The sequence below is a fragment of the Elephantulus edwardii genome, unplaced genomic scaffold (assembly GCF_000299155.1).
Source record: "Elephantulus edwardii isolate Elephantulus edwardi_28Jun2011 unplaced genomic scaffold, EleEdw1.0 scaffold00219, whole genome shotgun sequence".
NCBI lineage: Eukaryota > Metazoa > Chordata > Mammalia > Macroscelidea > Macroscelididae > Elephantulus > Elephantulus edwardii.
The window spans coordinates 2,513,153-2,535,642 of NW_006399969.1; the positions used below are offsets into that span (position 1 = coordinate 2,513,153).

General features: G+C 37.6%; 1 protein-coding gene across 1 annotated transcript in view; it reads left to right on the top strand.

The window, feature by feature from the left end:
* CEP170 (centrosomal protein 170kDa) overlaps nt 1-22,490 on the top strand; it is a 140,416-nt gene that overhangs the window by 38,549 nt on the left and 79,377 nt on the right. The window contains exons 7-9 of the mRNA XM_006898078.1: nt 4,328-4,804; nt 10,065-10,228; nt 10,414-10,707. Of these exons, the coding sequence (XP_006898140.1) occupies nt 4,328-4,804; nt 10,065-10,228; nt 10,414-10,707 (935 nt within the window). The remainder of the gene's footprint in view (nt 1-4,327; nt 4,805-10,064; nt 10,229-10,413; nt 10,708-22,490) is intronic.

The window sequence follows — 22,490 nt, forward strand, 5'->3', positions numbered from 1 at the left end:
ATTGGCCATCTTTTTTCTGTGCACTGGGTGTTAGATTCAAACCTTGCACCTTTGGATTGATAGTGAAATTCCTTATCACTAGGCCACAGAGCTCCCTCTTCTAATACATAGGATCTCTTTTGGTCAGCATTGACTTAATGGCAATGTGTTATTTTGTTACAAAGAAGGGAAGTTTGTAGCTGTGCTGGGGTATACTTACTCCTCTACCTCCTGACTTGATATAAACACTTTACACTGCAGTTAACGGTCTATTAATGATGTATAGAAGGTGCTCGTGTGTATGCAGATTTGAGGAGTCTATTTTAATCTTGTCATACTTTTTTTTTTACAACTTTTGCTTTTTCAGATCGTGTTTTAGATAAAAGAATTGTCAAAAAATTCTAAAAGTAATTTAGAATACTTGGAGCAGACTAGTTGGATGGATGTTTTAAATGAGCCGAGCCTTTGTGATTCTAATCTTTCCCATCTCTAACTTCATTTATTTAGTGTGATACTTTCAAATGGAAAGAGGTTTCTTCTGGATTACTTGGATTTTGCAGATCCATGAAGGTCACACAGATGTAGTTGGATTTTTTCCGTTTATGACTCAGTATCATTCTGAGTATCAGTTACTGAATATGATACATTAATGTCCTCAGGTTGGCAGCTTGGATTTACCACTGGAGGAGACAAACATTTTTTGCTCTGTCCCATAGGGTTGCCATGAACTGCTAATCGATTCAATGGTAACAGGTTACACTCGTGAGAGACCAGGTGGTTATGTTTTTGAGATCTCTGGTCTTTATTGGTTTTTGTCTTATTTCTACCACTACACTATTTCGGCAGTCTGCATGACTTTAATCCTCACTTTTATTTTCTCTCTAGATTTACCAATTGTAATATGTATAATTAGTAAAAAGATTCTAAGTGAATCATGGCTTACAGATTAGGGAAATGCATTAATATTAGCATGTAGACTTTTAGAGTAGAGGTTTTATTTTCAAGTTTTGGTTCCCTGATTCTTACTGTGTGGGACATTCAGAGAAGAGGAAGTTCACTTATATGCATACTTTGTACTAAACATTGTTTAAACATAATAATAAAATTAATAATAATAATATTGACAGCATCAGGAGGGATGGTGAAGAGACTGAGATTGTTAACTTTAGTGTGCTTGGCTCCACAGTCAACACTCTTGGCACCAGTAGCCAGGAAATTAAAAGGCGTATTACCATGGGAAAGTCTTCTGTTAGGGACCTTTCTAAAGTACTCAAGAGCAATGGTGTCTCTCTGGAGACTAAGGTGCATCTGATACAGGCCATGGTCTTTGCAATCACTTGTTATGCATCGGAGAGTTGGACAATGACTAAGGAGGATAGAAGGAGAATTGATGCCTTTGAGCTGTGGTGCTGGAGAAGAGTATTGAATGTACCATGGACTGCTAGGAAAACAAACAGATTCATCCTGGAGAAGGTTAAACCGGGCGGCTCCCTGGAGGCAAGGATTCTGAGGCTCCATCTAACATACTTTGGACATGTTGTAAGGAGAGACCGGTCCTTGGAGAGGGATATCATGCTTGGTAGGTTGGAGGGACAGCGCAGGAGGGGAAGGTCCTCTGAGGTGGATTGATTCAGTGACTGGGGTAATTGGGATGGGTGTGTCAGAGACAGTGCGATTGGTGCAGGACAGAGCGGAGTTTAGGGCTGTTGTACATAGGGTCTCTATGAGTCGCAAGCAACTCGATGGCACATAACAACAGCAACAATGCTAATATAATATAAACATTGTTTAATAATAATTATTTAAGTATAATTTCATAATCTTAGTACTCCTTTTACTAAATCTTCACAAGAATATTTGAATAGCTAAACCCACTTTCCTGATGGTGTAAATGAAGATGAAAGACTGATGGAGGTAGGATTTGTCTGATTTCAACTTGCACTTGGCTTTTCTCTAAGCCTGGTGCATCTTAAGATCCCAGAAATGTAACTCTTTGCTTTCTGACATGGTTAGATAATTGAGTTCTGAATAAATGGTACATTGACCTAGTACAAAGATGATTTGAAGTGGGGCTAGCTTATGAATGGAATTAGTTGGATTGACAGAATAACTGGGTAATAAGGGAGGTGTTTTGGAGATAGTAAGATTGGTTCAGGATAGGACCTGTTTAAAAAACAGTTTGCAAATTGGTTCATCTCTACTGTTTTAATATAGTATGTTGAATGTACGTATTAATTGTGACATTTTCAAAGAGAGCAAATGAGGAGATACTTTTTTGATGTGAGTGACAAGTAAATGATAAATGCTATACCCCTGAACCAGCTAGTTGAGGGTTCTGCTTCATATAGCTTATCACTTTTATTTGGGTATCAAGATGGTATAAGAAACTACCACCCTCTGTCTTTAGTGTTACTCTGCTAATACTGTAAAGACCCTAATAAGGTACACAAAAATATTGATAGATAGGCATATAAACTAATTGTACTTTATGGACTGGGTAAAGTACTGTACATTGTAGGGAGCTCTGGTGGCCTCGTTGCAAGATGTTGCTGCTCCAAGGGAGAAGGATGGGCAATCTTCTTTATAATTAACTGCCTCTGAAAACCAGCCAGAGGGTCAGCTGTGGGTCGGGACCGACTTTGTTGTACACAACAACAACCGTACTTTGAAGTTGAATAAATGGGTAGCTGAGAAATAAGCCTTGGATGAGGTGGGTTAACAGAATAACTAGGGTAATGAGGGAGGTGTGTTGGAGATAGTGAGATTGGTTCAGGATAGGACAGGCTTCATAGCTATTGTACATAGGGTCTCTGACTGAAAATAAACTCCATGACACATAATAACAACAATGAGGAGTAGTTAGCTCTATTCTCATAGTAATTCTAAATGCCTATGGGGTAAACATTCATGAAGTAGACATGAAATTAATTTTAAAAACACATAAATTAGCTCTTTAATAAAGACTTTTTCTAAACTTGCCTTTAGGTTATTATGAGTCATATCATTATACGATTACTAAGAGTTTGAATTTTTTCAGTTTCAGTAGAAAGAAAACCTAAGTAGATTTTCAAAGTGGTAATTTTTACATTCAAGTCGTTAATGCCAAATTTTGTTGTTATATTTGTGCTTTGGAAAATTTATCATACAAATGAATGTCTTGTATACACTTCTCAAAACTTTTGATTATATTGGTTTAGCTGACCTAGTCTACAATTTAAAAGGAAACAAAACAATGACTGTTTTATATTCTGAGTACTGTCAAGAAACCAATTATCACACTTGAGGAATCCCATCAGATTTAATATTTTAGGAGATATTTCAAAAGATTAAATACTTCACTTAAATAGAAAAGAATTCAAAACATAAGAACTAAGAGTTTTCTCCTTTCTTCCTAATAAATTCTTCTCCAAATTATTTTTCTATCAATGTATTTAAAAACTTATTTGTTTCTGAGCTTTAGAGAAATATCTATCATTTGCATTCTCGCTTCACCATTTAAATAGTAGACCTGGTTCTCTTGCATACTGAATCAGCACAGTGTTTTAATCTTTATACTTTTGTTTTGCATAATTCAGCTTTCCTTTAAGGATTCTTGACATTCTGTGCACATCTTCTGTATAAATGTAATTTTCTTTAGAAATTGTTGGCTATCAATTGAATTTTCTGTTTTTACCTTATTCACCCTGCTGCTTGGATTGCATTGCTGCAAACAAGCCACAAGCTATATCTTTAGCCTTTCTTTTATTCTTCATAAAATACATCCATCTCCTGACAGAGATCATAAAGCAGTAATATTTTATGTCCTTCTAAAAGTAACATCTCTGAATGTGGTGGTAAGTGAAATCATTACTTCTAGAAAGTTGCTTACATATATATATATCTGATTTAAATAGCTATTTATTGGAGCTCTACGTATATCATAAATATTTCATATATCACATCCTGATGACTTGATAGACTATTCATGCTGCTTCTATCATTCTCTTTGTATGCACTGATCATGGCTCACTCTCTGCCTTTAATTTCAGTTCTTTTGTGTTTGATTTCTAAATCCAGGTTGGAAAAGAAATGAATGTAACTATGCAAGAACCATCTCTTACCTGCTTTGCTATCCTTTTTTCATTGCTACAGCTTAACTTGCATCTTCTGTTGGTAACTTGAGCATACTGTTTATAATCAAGATTCTTCTCTATGGCATATAATCTCTGATAAAAATGTCATTATTTTTCATCCATACTGTGATCTGCCTTCTGATTCTCATGGAGTAATAAAAATGGCCTTTACTGGACCTTCCTCAAGTGACAGAAGCTTCCAAATACTTTGAATTTTTTCTTATTTTTCTCATTAGGGTGCAGCCTAGATTCCAAGCAAGTTGAGGAACAATCTGCAGCTGCAAATGAAGAAGTGCTTTTTCCTTTCTGTAGGGAACCAAGTTATTTTGAAATTCCCACAAAAGAATTCCAGCAACCATCACAAATTACAGAGAACACTATTCATGAAATCCCAACAAAAGATACACCAAGTCCCCACACAGCAGGTGCAGGGCATGCTTCCTTTACCATTGAATTTGATGACAGTACCCCAGGAAAGGTGACTATTAGAGACCATGTGACAAAATTCACTTCTGACCAGCGCCACAAATCAAAGAAGTCCTCTCCTGGAACTCAAGACCTGCTGGGGATTCACACAGGAATGATGGCACCAGAAAACAAAGTAGCGGACTGGCTAGCTCAGAACAACCCTCCTCAGATGATGTGGGAAAGAACAGAAGTGGATTCAAAAAGTATTAAAAGTGATGTTCCAGTTTACTTGAAAAGGTTGAAAGGTAAAGTGAATTGATCATTTGAGAACTTCTATTTAAACATACAGAAATTTTAGTCTTCACAATTATCAAACTATCTATTCATGCTTTTTCAAAGTCTTAAATTTAATTTTAAAGCTAAACGTATGCTATATTGTGTTCATGTCCAGCTTACTATTCCAAATAGCTTTTCTTCATTTTCTTGCCAAACCTAGGATTGTTTTTGTGTGTAATATATGTATAAAATTAAATCTTTCTTTTTTAAAAAAAAAAAAAATCTTTCTTTTTCCCCATCTAAATACAAGTTTTATTTTAGTTCATTAGTGGAATGCCCTAGAAGATAATTCCTGTCATTCTCTTCATTTAAGGAAAAGATGTATTTCATTCTTTTTCATGATACTGGCAGTAAAATGTCAGTATCTACAATTTTTTTTTATAAAAAAATTTATTGTACTAGTTTATTTACAAAATTTGAATACATTGTTTTCCAGAACAAATTCTTCAGCTTTCCCTCACCCCCCACCCATCAAATTGTACAAGTCCATGATTAATTCCCCCTCTTCCTGCACATCCTCATCCCTCTGCTTCCACTCTCTCCCCCTACCACCTTAGATCCTTATACTCATTCTACTATAATGGTTTTATTCAACGTTTGTCCTTGTTGGACTGAGTTAGTTCACTCAGCAAAATGCTCTCCAGTCCCAAGTTAGGTAATAATTTACAAAATCATTGCTCCTTTCAGTGCTGCGTAGTATTCCATTCTGTGAATGTACCATAATTTCTCAGTCCATTCATTTACATTTTTTAAGGAAATGGTTGTGAAAGAATTGTTATTGCATCGGAACATTTTATTGCTATTTAAGGAGATAATGCTTAAAAGCTTTTCAGGTCAGAGTATTATCCAAAATCATTAAGAGCTCACCTGGAACTTGTGTATGTGTTACATAGCCAGTAATTTAAACAGTGAATAACATCACATCCATGATGAGATGCACTATGTTTAACCAATAATTTATATCCTTGGATTCTGATCAAGTTATGAGGACTTGGTATTCTTGTGCTTATTTCTGATTTGCTTTTAAGACGTTTCATGATACTGAGGTACTATGATAAAGTAATTCTTTGTTGGGGCTTTTTACTATTTTACCACATGCATTTGAAAGCCCAGCAATCTACTGTCAATGGTTTTAACCAAGAAAATGCTATAGGGCATTCGGATTTGTCACATGGGGTCGCCGCAACAAATGATCTTTTAATTCTACTAATAGTATTATCTTAATCTGCGATTTTTAATCTGTGATTTTAATCAGCTGCCCTCAAGCCTAGTTTTATTTGTTTTTTCTTCTAAGTTATATAGCACTGGTCTGTCCATTTGCTGTACAGAGGTAACTAGTGGTTGCTTTGATGCTAAACACTGTGATACTGTTGTATGTGTCGAATGCAATAATGGTTACCTATGGCGGACAGTGTTTGGTGGAGTTTCCCCAGTTAAAACAAGCGTGGAAGCAGGAGTGGCATCCACTTCCAAAATAGCTTGCCTCTGAAAACCCGATGAACTTGAAGAAATAATGAAAGTTATACAAGTGTTCAGGTCTTCCGTTTATAGGGTCACTATTAGTCAGTCACCTAACGACTTGATGGCACTTAGCAACAACAACAATGCACTGTTATGTAATTTGAGACCTACATATATGTGTGTCTAGGTTAAAGTACACAAATAAAAACTACCAGTTTTTAAAATTATTGTTTTTAGAAACTTAATAAAGAATAGTAAAACCACAATATAATATATGAGGCAGGAGTCTTTTTTAAGTCACTCTTTCTTATACCAAATTACCCTTTGCAAATGTTGTTGTGTACCATAGAGTTGGGACCAACCCACAGCTGGCCCTCTGGCTAGTTTTTTGGAAGCATTAAATTGCACAGGAGATTGCTCATCTTTCTCCCACGAAGCTGCTGCTGGATTTGAACCCACATACCTTTGAGATTGCTGTGGCAGCACCGCTTCTTACCACTAAGCCACCAGAGCTCCCAATTGTTTGTTAGCAGACAGTGCATCCAACACTCGCAGTCACATTCAGCTTTTAAATCATTGAAAAGGTTTTGAGCCTTTTCTTGCATCAAATGATACTGAATAAGCAGCAAGTGCGCATGTCTGTCTTACCTACAAATTCCACTTAATGTGTTAGAGTTAGAGTGAGACCTGGGAAAGCCAGAACTTGCTGGTTTTTCTAGGGTTTGCATTTTCCCCCATCTTTGACTGGGTGTAATCTTAATGTTTTGGTTGTTTTTTTTCCCCCTCATTTTTAGTGGAAAATGTTTTGAGTTTTCCTTTTCTGATAGGTTCCCACCTTACACAAGTTCTGGATTTCATGAGTTTAACTGTATTTTCAGTACGAGCCATTATAGTAATGATTTTAAGATACTCTGTCCTGGAACAGGGTCCTGTTTATTACTTAGACTAATTCCAGATTGAGAGATTAATGCCTACATGCACAATGTGTGTGTGTGTGATTTTACACTTTAAAATACTAAAAGAATTACACACAAAAAATTACTATTAGCTTTCAAAACTGTTTATCTATAGGTAAACATATAGGCTAGTATTTTGCCAGTGCTTGAAGTTGATTTAGAATCTTTCTTTAGAATTTGCCTTTCAGAGGCTCTTACAGACCATCCAAGGAAGTTCCTTTATGGATAGAACTCATTTTTAGTCCAAGATAGATCCTTTTGTCTCTCCAAATATATTTATAAACATAAAGAGACATTTGACTTTTTCTATAAGTCAGACTGGCCATCAGCAAATAAAGATTTTCCACAATTTCGGATGTCAGAACATACCCACCATAACTAAACTCTTTAAATATTTTAACTGTTGTTAGTAGTAATTTTATAATATGTCGATTCTTAGCAGTTGTAGTAGATTAGTCAGAAACTTGAAAATAAAACAAAAACAATAAAACTTGCTCCTGCAAGAGTGCCATACACATGCTTTGGACCATGAGGACAGTCATTTTCACAAAGCCCGTACACTTTGTCCTTATAGGAGAGTCACAGCTGCAGCTACTGACGTGGAGTCGCAGTCGACTCAGTAGCAACTGACAGCATGAACAGCTGACCTGATGTAGCTATCCTACTCTAGAAATCCCCTCACCAAATGTACTGCAGCATTTTAGACTTGGTCAGTAAATGGGGGTGGGAGTGGGTGGAAACCAACAGACACTCAGTAAGAGATGTTTTCTGGTGAGTTTTTTGTCAAGTGGGAACAGAAAATGACAAATTTTATCAATTTTCTTGTCTAACACTGAGAAATACTTTTTCCAAGTTAAAAAAGAAAGGGTTGTATCTGAGAGAAGTTTTTTTAAGACAGTAATTGGTAAGATACTAAAAGAGGCCTAAGCCAGTGTAAATATCATATATTGTATGTTACTACAAGAATTTGAATCTGTAAACATGGTATTTTCTTTAAAACTTTTTTGTATGCTTGTGTATATTATTATGGAACATTACAATTTTCTATTAAATGCCATCACTTACATTTTTACAGAAACTATAGTTAAAGCAATATTGGAGGTGTTTTTCAGGTCTCATGTAACAGAATAATCTTCCAGTAGAGCCAGTACTTCAGTGAAATTGTAAAAGAAATGTTTTAAATTCATATAACTTTTGAACTAGTAGTGCTTTTGTGTTTTGCTTGCCATTTGCTCTTAATGGTTTCTAGCTTAATTCCCAGAGGCAGGGATTCCATTTATTACACATCTCTTCTCTTCTTTTCAGATTACATTTGGAATGGTTTACTCATTTGAAGAAACATTTTCAGATTTACTGTCCTACCCCAGCTTCCATTGCTTTGTTTCCCTTGCTGAGTTTTCAGATGTTTCCAGAACACCACCCTTTGTGTTGTGTCCACACCTTCCTTTTTTCTGAGTGTCTTGGCTCATTCTCTCCACACTTCTCTCCCCATTATCATGCTATATCAGATCATTTAGAGTTGGAAAACTCTGGATCACTAAAAACAAATCATGAAGGTGAAATGAAAATTTATTTTTTCCCTCCTAGACCCACACACCCTGAGTATTTCAGCTGAAATCATTGTCTTGTTTAGTGCCACACTGCTTTGTAGGTGCACAGATTAAAATTTATAGCTCAAGGAAAGAAAAAAATGAGGCTTAGCCTTAGAATGTACAAAGTTGTCCAAACTAATTTGAAGCTGCTAAAGAAGCCATCACTTAATCCCAGATATGTTATACAATCTAAACATGTACAGAATGATCATGGCTTTCTAATAACATAATCTAATAGTATAATTATCATTTGATTGTTTCTTTTAATGAAGCTAATTAGGTAATGAGTATTCTAAATCATTTCTAAAAGAAAATTGTTTTCATGAAGTTTCACATCTAATCATCTTTAGGAATAATTACAAAGGATAACTATTTAATGATTTTTATCATTTATGATATAGAAAAACCTCAGTTAAGAAGCTGATGTTCAAAAAACAGCTGTATTCGAAGCTGACGGTGTGTTATTTAGTCCATGGACTTTGGGCTTGTTATTTTGTTTTATTTAGTATCATGCCACTTGCTAAGTAGGTGCTTACCTTTTTATTATTTCATAGAGTGCCCTCTTCTTTGATGGGCCTTGTAGCTTGCATTATTCAGCTTGGAATCTATCACAGTTTATAGCACAAAAAAGCAAATTTTAAACATTTTCGTACTTTTAGAGACATTTGTAATTGATGAATTAATATTTGAATGTTTATTAAAAAAGAAAAATATATACTTTTGGAAATATTGTTCAAAGTTAAAATTTGTTGCATTTTACGGTATCTGGAATCTCCTTTATTGTGTGATGATAAACATTTTAGTGCAATCAATTTTTTGCTATCTTTCTCTAATGCTAGAGCTTTGATTGTTTATAATAAGGCAAAGTTTGTAGTTGGGTAAATGTTAAAGTTACAAAACCAACTATCTCAGATGATACAGCATTTCTTATCCGTCAAGGCATTGATGAGCATTTTAAAGTTAAAATTTGGAGAAAGGCAGCCCTATTCAGTTGTTTATAAAGAACCTCATTGTTGGTTAATAAGTTTTAATGAAAGCATTTGCAATTGAGTGTGCAGAGCATGTTACTAAAACGATCCTGTGACTCTGGATGGAAAAGGGAGAGAAGGGCAGGATCAATAGCATTTTTGTTTTGCTTCTAATTTTCTACATGAAAATGTCCCCCCTTTTCTATTATGTGATTTTTTTTGTGTATGTGTGTGCTGTCACTGTCCACCCAGGAAATAAACATGATGATGGCACACAAAGTGATTCAGAGAATGCTGGAGCCCACAGACGCTGTAGCAAACGAGCAACTCTTGAGGAACATTTGCGGCGCCACCATTCAGAGCATAAAAAGCTGCAGAAGTCTCAGTCGACGGAAAAGCATCAGGACCTGGCTGTTGTAAGTTGCTTTGCTTTTATGATTGTGTTCTTTACTGAAGGCCTCCCAGAAAAAGAGAGTCTCATATTCTTTTACTCAGACTGTGGAAATCTTATTTTAGGAAGTTACTCATTCGACACCACATACAAACTTGAAAAACAAACTCTCCACCAATAGATGCCAAAGTGGTTTCTTTGTCTTTACAGACTAGCTCTGCGCATCACAGAGGGGGGCATGGTGTTCCACATGGGAAATTGTTAAAACAGAAATCAGAGGAGCCATCGGTGTCAATACCCTTCCTACAGACTGCACTATTCAGAAGTTCAGGGAGTCTTGGGCACAGACCGAGCCAGGAGATGGATAAAATGTTAAAAAACCAAGCTGCTTCTGCTACTTCTGAAAAGGAGAATGATGATGACCAAAGTGACAAGGGTACTTACACCATTGAGTTAGAGAACCCCAACAGTGAGGAAGTGGAAGCGAGAAAAATGATTGACAAGGTAAATAACTGAAATGTGTACAAGCTGTTCATTTTCACGGGGCGTATTTTACTGCTGGATATTATTGAAGAGTCATCGTGAATTGTCCTAGTGCCTGTAGTACTGGAGTGTTTTTGCTTATACTCTGAGTTGTCCCAGATTTCAAGTGTAAAAATCCTGCACATGTAAGCAATTTGGAAGCATTTAAACCTGCATAAATTTAAGATAAAACTTGGAAATAATATATTTTATTTGATATGTTGGCTTCTCACTTACTTAAACACTAAGAAAGAAAATATAACCAAGAAATCAGCTCACTATGATTTTCTTAGCATAAACATAAAATGTGAAGTTATAACAAAATAACCACAAGTTTCTAGCCTTCTAATTTCATCTTTCGGTCACAGATTAAAACTCATGTGTTTTAAAATTCATTTTATTCTTGGTCTTCCTCCCCATCCCCCTGTTTTTAGTTTCCATTAACTTACACTTTCTGTGATAGAATGAATATAAAAGAACAGACTGAGTGTTGCTTTTACTACTCTCAGTTGAGCTAAGGGAGCTCTGATGACATAGTCCATGTTAATTTGTGCTCCTGACTCTAAGACAAGGCCACTACCAATGGCTCTGGAGGAGAAAGATGGGCAGTCTCCTCCTGTGCAGTGGATAGCCTCCTGAAAACTCACTGGACAGTCAGCTCTGAATCAGTCTCATCAGTTTCAGTGGGTTTTGTTCATATTTGTTCTTTGGGTTTTTGTTGTTTGTTGTTTTTTTCTCTCTTTGCTTATCCATATGATAACTGTTGTTTGGAAAGTGTAATTTCCCAACTATTTTCATGGCAATAGAAAATTGGTTTTAGAATTGGCTATTCTCCTCCCCCCTCTTAGAAATAGTTAAGTGAGAGCTCTGGCCTAGTAGATAGAAAGTTACGCTACCAAGACAAAGTTGGGTGATTTTAATCTGCAGACTTCAGGCCTGGTTTTAATTGTCTTTGGTCAAGCATTCTTCTAAATGGTATAGCCCTGGTCTGTCCACTTGCTGTACAGAGGTGACTCGTGGTTGTTGTAATACCAAACACTGTGACACTGATGTGTCAAATGTGATAATGGTTACCCATGGTGGACCGTGTTTGGTGGAGCTCCCTGATTAAAACAAGCTTGGAAGCAGGAGTGGCATCCACTTCTGTTAATAGCTTGCCTCCAGAAACTATGAACTTGGAGAAGCGACAGAAGTTATACAAGTGTTCAGGTCTTTCGTTCAGAGAGTCGCTGTGAGTCACCTAACGATTCGACAGCACTTAACAACAACAATTTGGAAATAGCAGTGTCAGTTTGACTCAACATTGGGCTTTTAAATTCTGGTTGTTCAATGTACTGAAGCAGAACCTGCATTGAAAATATGATATCTAGTCATGTGTAGACATAACATTTGAGACGCTCTAGTTTAGTCATGAGTTTCCAGAGTGTCTTTCAGAAGGTGATAAAGACAACTCTCTGAAATGCAAGGGAAGTATTGGGACTGGTGCTTGCTTTGAATCTCACTTTACCACTGGGCTATATGACTTGAGACTTTGGGGACCCCTTAGTCTAGAGATAGACACCATGTAATTTTTTTATAGTGGTATAAAAGAGAAAATACAGGGTTTGGGAAACATTACATGGAGAAAGCAGATTTTCTGTTTTCATTTTATAAAAGCCAGTGAAACGTAGAATAGAAAATTATTCTTGGTAATGTTGGATTATTTCATCATTATGATATTATATGATTATAATATATTTCATTTTGATGATCTTAAAATCCATAATTTTCTCTTTTTGAATATTGAGTATATTACTATTTTAAGTACTATTAAAGGAAAATTTGCGTTTTGGAATAATGAGTATGGTAAGAGTTTTAAAATTGAGATTAGTATTTTATATACTTAGATTTTTTTTGTTTATGGGTATTCATAATTGATGTGTTCTCTATTAAAAGATTTATAGTGAGGTTTATATATGATGGTATTTAAGAATATGGACTTTTGCTGTGACAGAACTGAACTCGAGTATAAGCTCTGCCTATGTTAGGTGCTGGAGGAGAGTGTTGAATATACCATGGACTGCTAGGAGAACAAACAGGTTTGTCCTGGAGAGGGTGAAGCCAGAATGTTCCTTGGAGTCAAGGATTCTGAAGCTTCGTCTGACATACTTTGGGCATGTTGCAAGGAGGGACTGGTCCTTGGAGAGGGACATCATGTTTGGAAGAGTGGAGGGACGGCGCAGGAGAGGAAGACCCTCGATGAGATGGATCGATTCAGTGAGTGGAATGATGGGAATGAATGTGTTTGAGACAGTGAGGTTGGCGCAGGATAGAACGGTGTTTAGGGCTCTTGTACATAGGGTTGCTATGAGTCGCAAATGACTCGATGGCACATAACAAAAACAACAACATGTTAGGTGTTCATTATCAAGTAAAGGAATCTGTTCAAGCCTAAAGTTTTTTATGTATAAAGTGGGACAAATTTCATTAGGTTAGCACAATACATAACTTATAAATACCTTTGTAAATGTTGTTGAGTGACACCACAATGGCTAGAATTAATAGTGACCCTGTGTACAACCAATCAAAACCTTTCCCAATCCTGTACTATTCTCCCAATTTCTTGTATACCTAAACCAGTTGTCACTTTCTACACCCACTTTGATGAGGAACTTCCTCTGCTTAGCTGATGCTCCTCTCTTCCAAGCATAATGTCTTTTTCCAAGGACTGTTTCCTCCAGGAAACATGTCTAAAATATGTGAGACAATGTCTCTTATAATTCTTGCATTGTGGATGTGTTTATTCTTTTGGCGGTCCATGGGATTTTCAATACTCTCACCAACAGCACAATTCAAAGTTTTCAGTTTTTCTTCAAGCTTCTTTTTTCATTGTCCAAATTTTATATGTATATGATGGCTTGAGTCAGGTGTGCCTTTAATCTTTAAACTAACATCCTTACTCTAGAAGTTCGAGTGGGTTTTGATAGCAGATTTGCTGAGTGCAGCATGTCTTTTGCTTTCTTGACTACTTTGTTCATGGGTGTTGACTCTGGAACCAGGTGAAATGAAATGAAACTCTTAACAATTTTAATCTTCCCACCATTTATCGAGGTGCTGCCTATTAGTGCATTTAGGAGGATTTTTGTTTTCTTGATGCTGAGATATGATTCATGCAGAAGGCTGACTTTGATCTTCTACAGGTGCTTCAAGGCTTTATTTCCAATAAGGAAAATTATATCATCTTTGTATGGGAGGTTGTTGATAAGTCCTCTTCCAAACTTTTCCTTATTCTCCATCATATAGACTATCTTTTTGGATTCTGTATCCAGCATACAGCTTGAATAGGTTGGCTAAGTGGATACAACTATGATGCACACCCTTCTCAATTTTGAACTAGGCACTGTTCCCTTATTCTATTTCAGTGACTGCTTCTTGATCTATGTATAGGCTCTGCATGAGCCCAACAAAGTATTCTGAAGTTCTCCTTCTCAGTGTTATCTGTAATGCATTGTGATCTGCGCAGTTAAATACCTATGTGTAATCTATAAACCATAAATAAGCATCTTTCTGGTAGTCTCTGCTTTCATTCAGTCTCCGTCCGACATCAAGGTTGATATCCCTTCCTCTAGTACCGCTGATTCTTGGTAATAACCGTCTTAGTGAAATGATTGAGTCTTGACCAGTTTTTTGTTTTTGTTTGTTTTTTAAATTATTCCTTCCATCTTCTTTTGATGCTTCTTGTGTTGTGCAATTTTTTTCAACTCTAAACTTGAACTTTTCTTCAGTTCATTTAATTTGAAGAGTCCTAAATATGTTCTTCCATTTTGGTTTTCTAGCTTTAGGTCTTTCCCATTTTCACATACTACTTTGTCTTCTTCAGCTGCCCTTTGAAATTTTCAGTTCTCTTATTTTTTCTTTCTACTTTAGCTTCTCTATGTTTAAGATCAAGTTCAAAACTCTCTTTTGTCAGTATTGATGTTTTCTTCTTTTTCTGTGTTTTTAATGACCTTTTGATATCTTCTTATTTGATGTTATCCCACAACTCCTCTTGTCTCCCATCATTAATGTTCATTGCTTCAAATCTGTTTTTGAGATACTTTCCAAGTTCAGATGGGATAAGTTTAGAGTTTTATTTTGGCTCTCATGAACTTCATTTTCTTCTGCTTCAATTTGAACTTTTAGGCTACTGTTCATAGAGTTTTCAGAGGACTGTTATTTCAGCAGTGACTGGCCGTTCTTCTTCGTCTAGAAGTTCTATCTTTCCCCATCCCTGCTTCTTTAACCTACTCTTTTTGTATTTTGTTAGAGATTTTCGTTTATTTTATCACATTTATATAACAGAACAACCCGTTCCTAAAATGGGTTTACAACCACAAACTTACAGGTGGTGGTGGTTATTAGGTTCTTCTGCGTCCACTACAACTCATACGGCAACAACACAAGATCTGAATCTGGCCTTATGCTGTGCATCTTCACAATCCCCATCAGCTCAAGTCTGCTGTTGTTGTCACTGTGCCCATCCATCTTCTTCTCTTTCACAACTTCTCCTGCCTTTCCCAGCATGATCTCTTTTTCCAAATACTGACAACTCCTAACAAGATAGCCAGAAAAAGTGAAACGAACTTTCACAGATACTTGCCTCTATGGATCATTCTGGTTGCACTTCCTCCAAGCAAGATTTGTTTGTTCTTCATGAGTTATTTAATGCTCTGTCAGCACCACAATTGACGGGCATTATTCTTGATCAATCTTCTTTATTCATTGTCCAGCTTTCGGATGCATTGGAAACAATTGAAAATACCATGGCTTGGATTAGGCACACCTTAGTCTTTAAACTTACATTCTTGCTTTTTAGCACTTTAAAGAGTTCCTTGACAGCAGATTTTCCCAATGCAAAAGGTCTTTTGGCTTTTTGTCTGCTGCTACCATGGATGTTGATTGGGGATCCAAGTAAAATTAAATTGTTGACAATTTCACTCTTTTCTCCATCCATCATGATGTTTCCTGTTTGTCCAGTGGTGAGCATAAAGGTTAAGATTTGTATTTTGGGGGGGAGCTCTGGTGGCCTAGTGGTAAGGAACTGCAACTACAATCCCAGAGGCACATGGTTCGAATCCACCAGACGCTCTTCCGGGAAAAGGAGGGACAATCTCCTCCTGTACCAGTCAGATCTGATTTGACGGTACACTCACACAAAAATAAAAATAAAAAAAAAGATTTGTATTTTTGGAGATATAAATCGGTCCATAACATGTGATGTAAACCAACCCCAAATTATAAGATTAAAAAATTTGAATTCATATTTTTGTCTTAGGTGTCCATCGATTGTTGTTACTGTCATTACCATCAAGTCAGAATTGACTCAGTACCAACCCTCCAGCAGGTTTTCAGGGGCAGTAAATCAGACAAGAGGAGATTGCAGCTGGTGGATTTCTACCTTTGTGTTGGTAGTGCATTTCCTCACCATAAAACACCAGAGTCTGTCAATGTCTGTCAGTAGATAACCTTATTTTATGTATTATAGCAGTATTTATAATGTAAATACATGACAGGTAATACTTATAAAGACCTCTGAACTACATATTTAAGCAGGTAAGGATGGTAATAAAAAAGTGCTACTGACTGCCTTTACTTTTTTAAAAAAGATAGCTTTTGCTAACGGATAACACTGCAGAGTGGGAAGTCCTGAAGGCATAGTAGGGCTCAGGCACAGTATAAAGCAGGGTTTTAGTTAACTCTTCATAGGGTCACTATGTGTTGTACTTGACTATGCAGCACCTAACAACAGTAACCTGGGCTGATAGGCAGTGGTTTGAACAGAATGAAATACTTTATGGTTTAAAATCAGAAAAGATATGTGTCACGGTTGTATCTCTCACTGTACGTAGTCTATATGTCTATCAAGTAGTCTGAAAAGCTAAACTAAGAACAACTTACCAGTATTGCAGTAAGAATCCTTAACAACTTGCCATACGTAGACTGTACAAGACTACTTGTACAGTACTTGCTGAAAGCAAGGAGACAGAAGCATTGGCTGGTAAAGATCAAAGACTGCTGCCTTCAGTATGGATTACATATCAGCATAAGGAAAACAAAAATCCTCACCACAGACCAGTAAACAGCAGTAGCATGACAAATAGAGAAAAGATTGAAGTTATCATGGATTCCACAAATCACTGCCCTTGGAAGCAAGTCAAGAGATCAGATGACACTGGGCAGATCTGCTGCAAAAACCTCTTACCACCTTGAGGACTAATGTGAGCCTGATTCAAGCTCTCATGTTTTTACTAATCGTGCATCAGGGATTTGGACAGTGAATAAGGAAGGTAAAAGAAGAATTGATGCCTTGGGTTGTAATGTTGGTGAAAACTGAGTAAATTTGGACTGCGAGAAGAATCTCCTTAGGGAGTTTTACTGTTGGCCAGTGGCGGTTGTGGTTCACCAGCACCCTGAAGTAGAAAGATGGACAGTTTCTCCCCACGTGGTTGACAGCCCCCTAAAACCTCCTGGAGGGTCAGATATGAGCGGGTTGCCACACGATGGCAATGAGGGTTTTTTGAAAACTCTGCTACACATACTCTTCCTGTCCTGCCTGGTCTCTTGTTCATTGTGTCAGTATATGGCTCTGTAAATGCCTCTAGGGAACATTGGTAGCCTGATGATAAAAAGCTACAATGCAATCCTAAAGGTATGCAGTTCAGATCCACCAGCTGCTCCATGGGAAAAAGACAGGTAGTCTACTTATATGTAATTAACTGCCTCTGAAAACCAGCCAGAGGGTCAGCTCTGGGTTGGTTCCAGTTTGATGGTACGTAACCACAACAAATGTCTCTTTAGCATGTTTTCTTCCTCTTGACACTTTATTTGTGCCAGGGCTGCTTCTGTAGGTAACAGTTGGTAGAATGGATCAGGAATCAGAGGAATAAACAAGGACCACATTCCAAGTAAAAATAAACACTTTCCAGTTGATCCCTGCTTGTGGTGACCACCCCATGTTTGTCAGGGTAGAATTGTATCCCAAAGGGCTTTCTGGGGGCCTCTGAAGAGCACCCTGGTGGTACTGCCTCCAAGACAGATTGGCTTGTTTTTCTGTCAGTCCAGGCAGTGGCGACCAAACAAGAGCCAAATGCAGTAGGGCAGGACATGCTGAAGAGGTAGCATTCTATTTTACTTAATATTTTTTTCTGCTTCCTACCAGTCTAAAAAGAATAGGAATTATTGGACCAAGAAAATCAGCAGTTCTTTACAGATACATTTTGTTAATGTGATTCCCCTGACACACACTGTACACTACTGTGTTAGTCTTTTTTGTCCTCTCTCCACTATGAAAATCATACGTCTTTTTTTCCTCACCAGAACAGTTTACTTTTAGTGCCCGAGTCTTGCTCCATTTCCTTCTTAAGAAACATTTCCTTGTTATATAAATCCCAAAGGAATGTTTACATGTTTCCTTTGGCGGGAAGCATAAGACTTCCTAGATGTGCTCACTGATTTTTCTGCTTTGAAAGGGTGCCCTAGGCTGTGGGAACTCTGTTGGCACAGTCCGTGAGGTATGCTGCTGCCTCAAGGGCTCACCTCTCCAGCAGTTCAAATCCACCAGTGGCTCCTCAGGAGAAAGACAGTCTCCTGTGTGATTTACAGCCTCAGAAACTCGCTGAATGGTCAGCGTTCAGTCTGTTCCCACTTAACAGCAATGACTGAGTTTTTTGTATACATGGTTAAGTCTTTCTCATCACTCAGTTTGAGTCTGTCCTTTTTTGTTTTATTATGATTTTTAAATTTTATTATTTGTGTGTGTGTGTGTACCGTCAAATCAGATCTGACTGGTATAGGAGGAGATTGCCCCTCCTTCTACAACAGAGCATCTGGAGGATTTGAACTGTGTACATCTGGGATTGCAGTGCAGCTTCTTGCCACTAGGCCACCAGAGCTCCCTGAGAGTCTGTCCTTTTAAAGATACCTTATGTACCTGCTTTGTCTCAAGGAGCTCCAGCATCCACCTCTTCCATCTCTCCGTCTGATTGCTGTGTTGTATTTTCTGTATAGAACTCCCTTCTCTAGTTTGTTTTTCCATCTTTTATCCCTAGAGTGACCTTTTTCATCTTATGTTTCTTCTGTATTAAAGACTTTTCTTTTTTGTGCTCAAAACAATGCTTCACATGTGGTTGGTACTGAGAAATACCTTTGAATGAATGAGAAAGGAAAAACTGTAAAGCACTTTTTCATTATTGCCTAAATTTAGATGTGGTTTAGCCACAAATTAGGTAATGTATGTCAGTGAATTTATAATTTATGCCTAAATCCAACCAGGCCTCAACCAAAAAATTTTCCATGGTTTTTGTGTTGAAATTAATTATTGATCTCAAAATAACTTATTAAAAGAACAAATTTTTTAAGAAGACTTGTGTATGCTATAAGCTTACCTTTAAAATAACTTGAGTGCTGCAAAAGGTTAGAGATTATGTCAGAAGTGTATGAGTTACAGAGGGGGGACCTGGCTTTGAGTAAAAGGCTTTTGAGTTTTTAGCAGTGCCTTGCAAACAACTGCCAGTTTGAAAAACTGGTTGACAAAGAAAGAGGAAGATGGCTGTTGGTGAACTTCCAGCTGCTGGGAATGACAGGAGGTGATACATGAATAGGGGTCACCAAAAGCAGTTGGACATTAGAATTATAGAATTATAGAAACAATTAGACTTGCATACAGTTAGAAGGTTATGAGAGAAGGCACTAATAGAGACCGAAAGGTGGACAGTTCTAGAAAGGGAAGCTATTGTGAATTAAAGGTACCCTAATACTTAGATCAGGAGGCAGTCATCAGAACGGGGCAAGGAAACACTGCATGGTTTATAATTGAAAGGGTGTACGCCAGGGATGTGTCCTATCTCCGTGCCTTTTCAACCTATTTGCAGAACAGATTATCTGGGAGGCTGGGTTGTATGAGGAGAAGTATGGCATCAGGATTGGGGGAAAATTTCAACAACAGTCTGGGTTATGCAGATGACACAACCCTGCTTGTTGAAACTGAGGAGGACCTGAAGCACTTGCTGCAGAAGGTCAAGGACTGCAGCCTTCCATATTTAGAAGACAAAAATTCTCACCACTGGGCCAATTGGCAGCATCAGAATGGATGGTAAAGAGATTGAGATTGTTAACAGCTTTAGTTTGCTTGGCTCCACAGTCAACACTCTTGGCACCAGGAGCAAGGAAATTAAAAGACGTATTGCAACGGGAAAATCTGCTGTTAGGGACCTCTCCAGAGTACTAAAGAGCAATGCTGTTGCTCTGGAGACTAAGGTGTGCCTGATACATGCCATGGTCTTTGCAATCACTTGCTATGCATCAGAGAGCTAGACATTGACTAGGGAAGATAGAAGGAGAATTTGTCTTTGAGCTGCAGTGTTGGGGAAGAATATTGAATATATACAATGGACTGCTAAGAAAATGAACATGTTCATCCTGGAGAGAGTTAAACCAGACTGTCCTTGGAGGCAAGGATACTGAGGCTTCGTCTGACATACTTTGGACATGTTGCAAGGAGGGACCAGACCTTGGAGACAGACATCATGCATGGGAGGGTGGAGGGACAGCATTAGACCGGAAGACCCTCTATGAGGTGGATTGATTGATTGACTGGGGTGATCGGGGCAGGTGTGTTGGAGACAGTGAGATTGGTACAGGGTAGGGCAGGGTTTAGGGCTGTTGTACATAGGATCACTATGAGTCGCAGATGACTCAATGGCATATAACAACAAGAAGGAATGGAAAATAGCATGACACAACGTGAAAGAATTGAGAACACAGTATTTCCAGATAAAAAAGGAAGAATAACTCAGATGGTGTTTCATATATTTAAAAAAACAAACAACCCAGAAACACAAACCACTCCAAAACAACTGAGGGAAAAGTCATATAACATAAAGTTCACCTTATTAGTCTTTACAGAGGACACAGTTGAGTTGCTCTTGGTTCATTCACAGTGTTGTGCAGCCATCACCACTGTAATTATAGGTCTTTCTTTGTCACCATGAAATATTCATCTACTTGTAAGCAGTCACTATTCATTTCCACCCCTACCCGACAACCCTGAATCTTCTACTTTCTCTTTATGTTTGTCTATTGTGGGCATTCTGTATAAGATCAGGCATTGTTACTTGTCTGACTTCTTTCATTTATCATGTTTTCAAAGTTCTCTCAATCTGAGCCATTTGTTTCGATTCAATTTTTTTAATGACTAAGGAATCACACATTTTATGGATAAGATTGTATTTTTTATTTACCTAAAGGCTATTTGTTGTGTTCCCACTTCTTGTTTTATGAGTACTACTGCTGTGAATGTGCGCATAAACAGAGTACTGTGATGAATTATTTGAGTTGTGATGCTGGAGAAGAGTTTTGAACATACCAAGGACTGCCAAGAGAACAGACAGGTCTGTCTTGGAGAGGGTGAAACCATGCTTCTACTCAGAGGCTAGTATATTGAAGCTCTGTCTCACATACTTTGGTCACATGGCCAGGTCCTTGGAGAACGACTTCATGCTCAGAAGGATGAAGAAACAGCACAGAAAAGGAGGACCCCAGATCAGATGGATTGACTCAGTAACTGGGGCAGTGGGGGAGGGGGCTAGATGTGTTGGAGTCAGTGATAACTGGCTCCGGACAGGGCAGGCTTCAGAGCCGTTGTACACATAGGGTTGCTATGAGTCACAGGTGACTCGATGGCACACAACAACATGATGAATTTTAAAGTAATTTATCCCCCACCAGCTTTATAGCTCTATTTTTTGAATATTTTGTCAGAATTTTTAATTTAAAAATTGATTCTAAATATGTTGTAAATATCATAATATTAATCTTTCCTATCATTTGCTCTACTGGATTTTAAGTTATTTCTATTTTTAAAAATTGGGTTTTACTTTAATGGAAAAGAGTACATTTTTAAATCGTGCCTTTTCTAATCCTTAACATGAGTGCTTAGAACTCTTCCTAGTTACTAAAGTAATTGTGTGTATCAACTGGTTTTCATGGGCTGTTAAAAAAACGTCATTGCCATCAAGTTAGAATAGACTCTGCTGACCCTCCAGCAGGTTTCCACGGCTGTGAATTGCATGGTAGGAGATTGCCTGTCTTTCTCCCCTGGAGCTGCTGGTGGGTTTGAAACAGCAGAAAGATGCCACCTTTGGATTAGTAGTGCAACTCACTACAGATTAGGCCACCAGAGAACCTTTTTCATAGGCTGTGGGAATTGCACCTCCAGGTGCATTTTGAACCAGTTGAGAACCTCTTCTTTACTCAGGAGATTGGTGCTCATTGAGGAGAAAGAGGGTCTAATCATCTGAAGTTGAAACAAGGATATTTTTATAAAGAAATAATGATAATGTTGTCAGTATTTTTAGTCATTTTAAAATATGTCTCCCAGTACTGAGTGAGCATTTACATTCCATTATAGTTCTCATATCTGTGGAAGATGTAGTCTGAAATGATAATGACTATTATGATTGCATTATCATTTGGTTTATATTTGCATTATTGTATTGCTATGTCTCAAGTCTTTGCCCCTCCCTTTTCATGTCAGTCCCTGTGTTCTGTCACATTAAGCTAAGATTCTTACAGCAGATGTAAAATGATTTGATGTAAAAAAGATATTTGATCTGATCCCTTCAAAGCTGTTTAATAAGTAGGGTATTAGGGGAGCTCTGGTGGCCTAGTGACAAGAAGCTGCACTGCAATCCCAGAGACGCATGGTTCGAATCCACCAGGTGCTCTGCCAGGAAAGGAGGGACAATCTC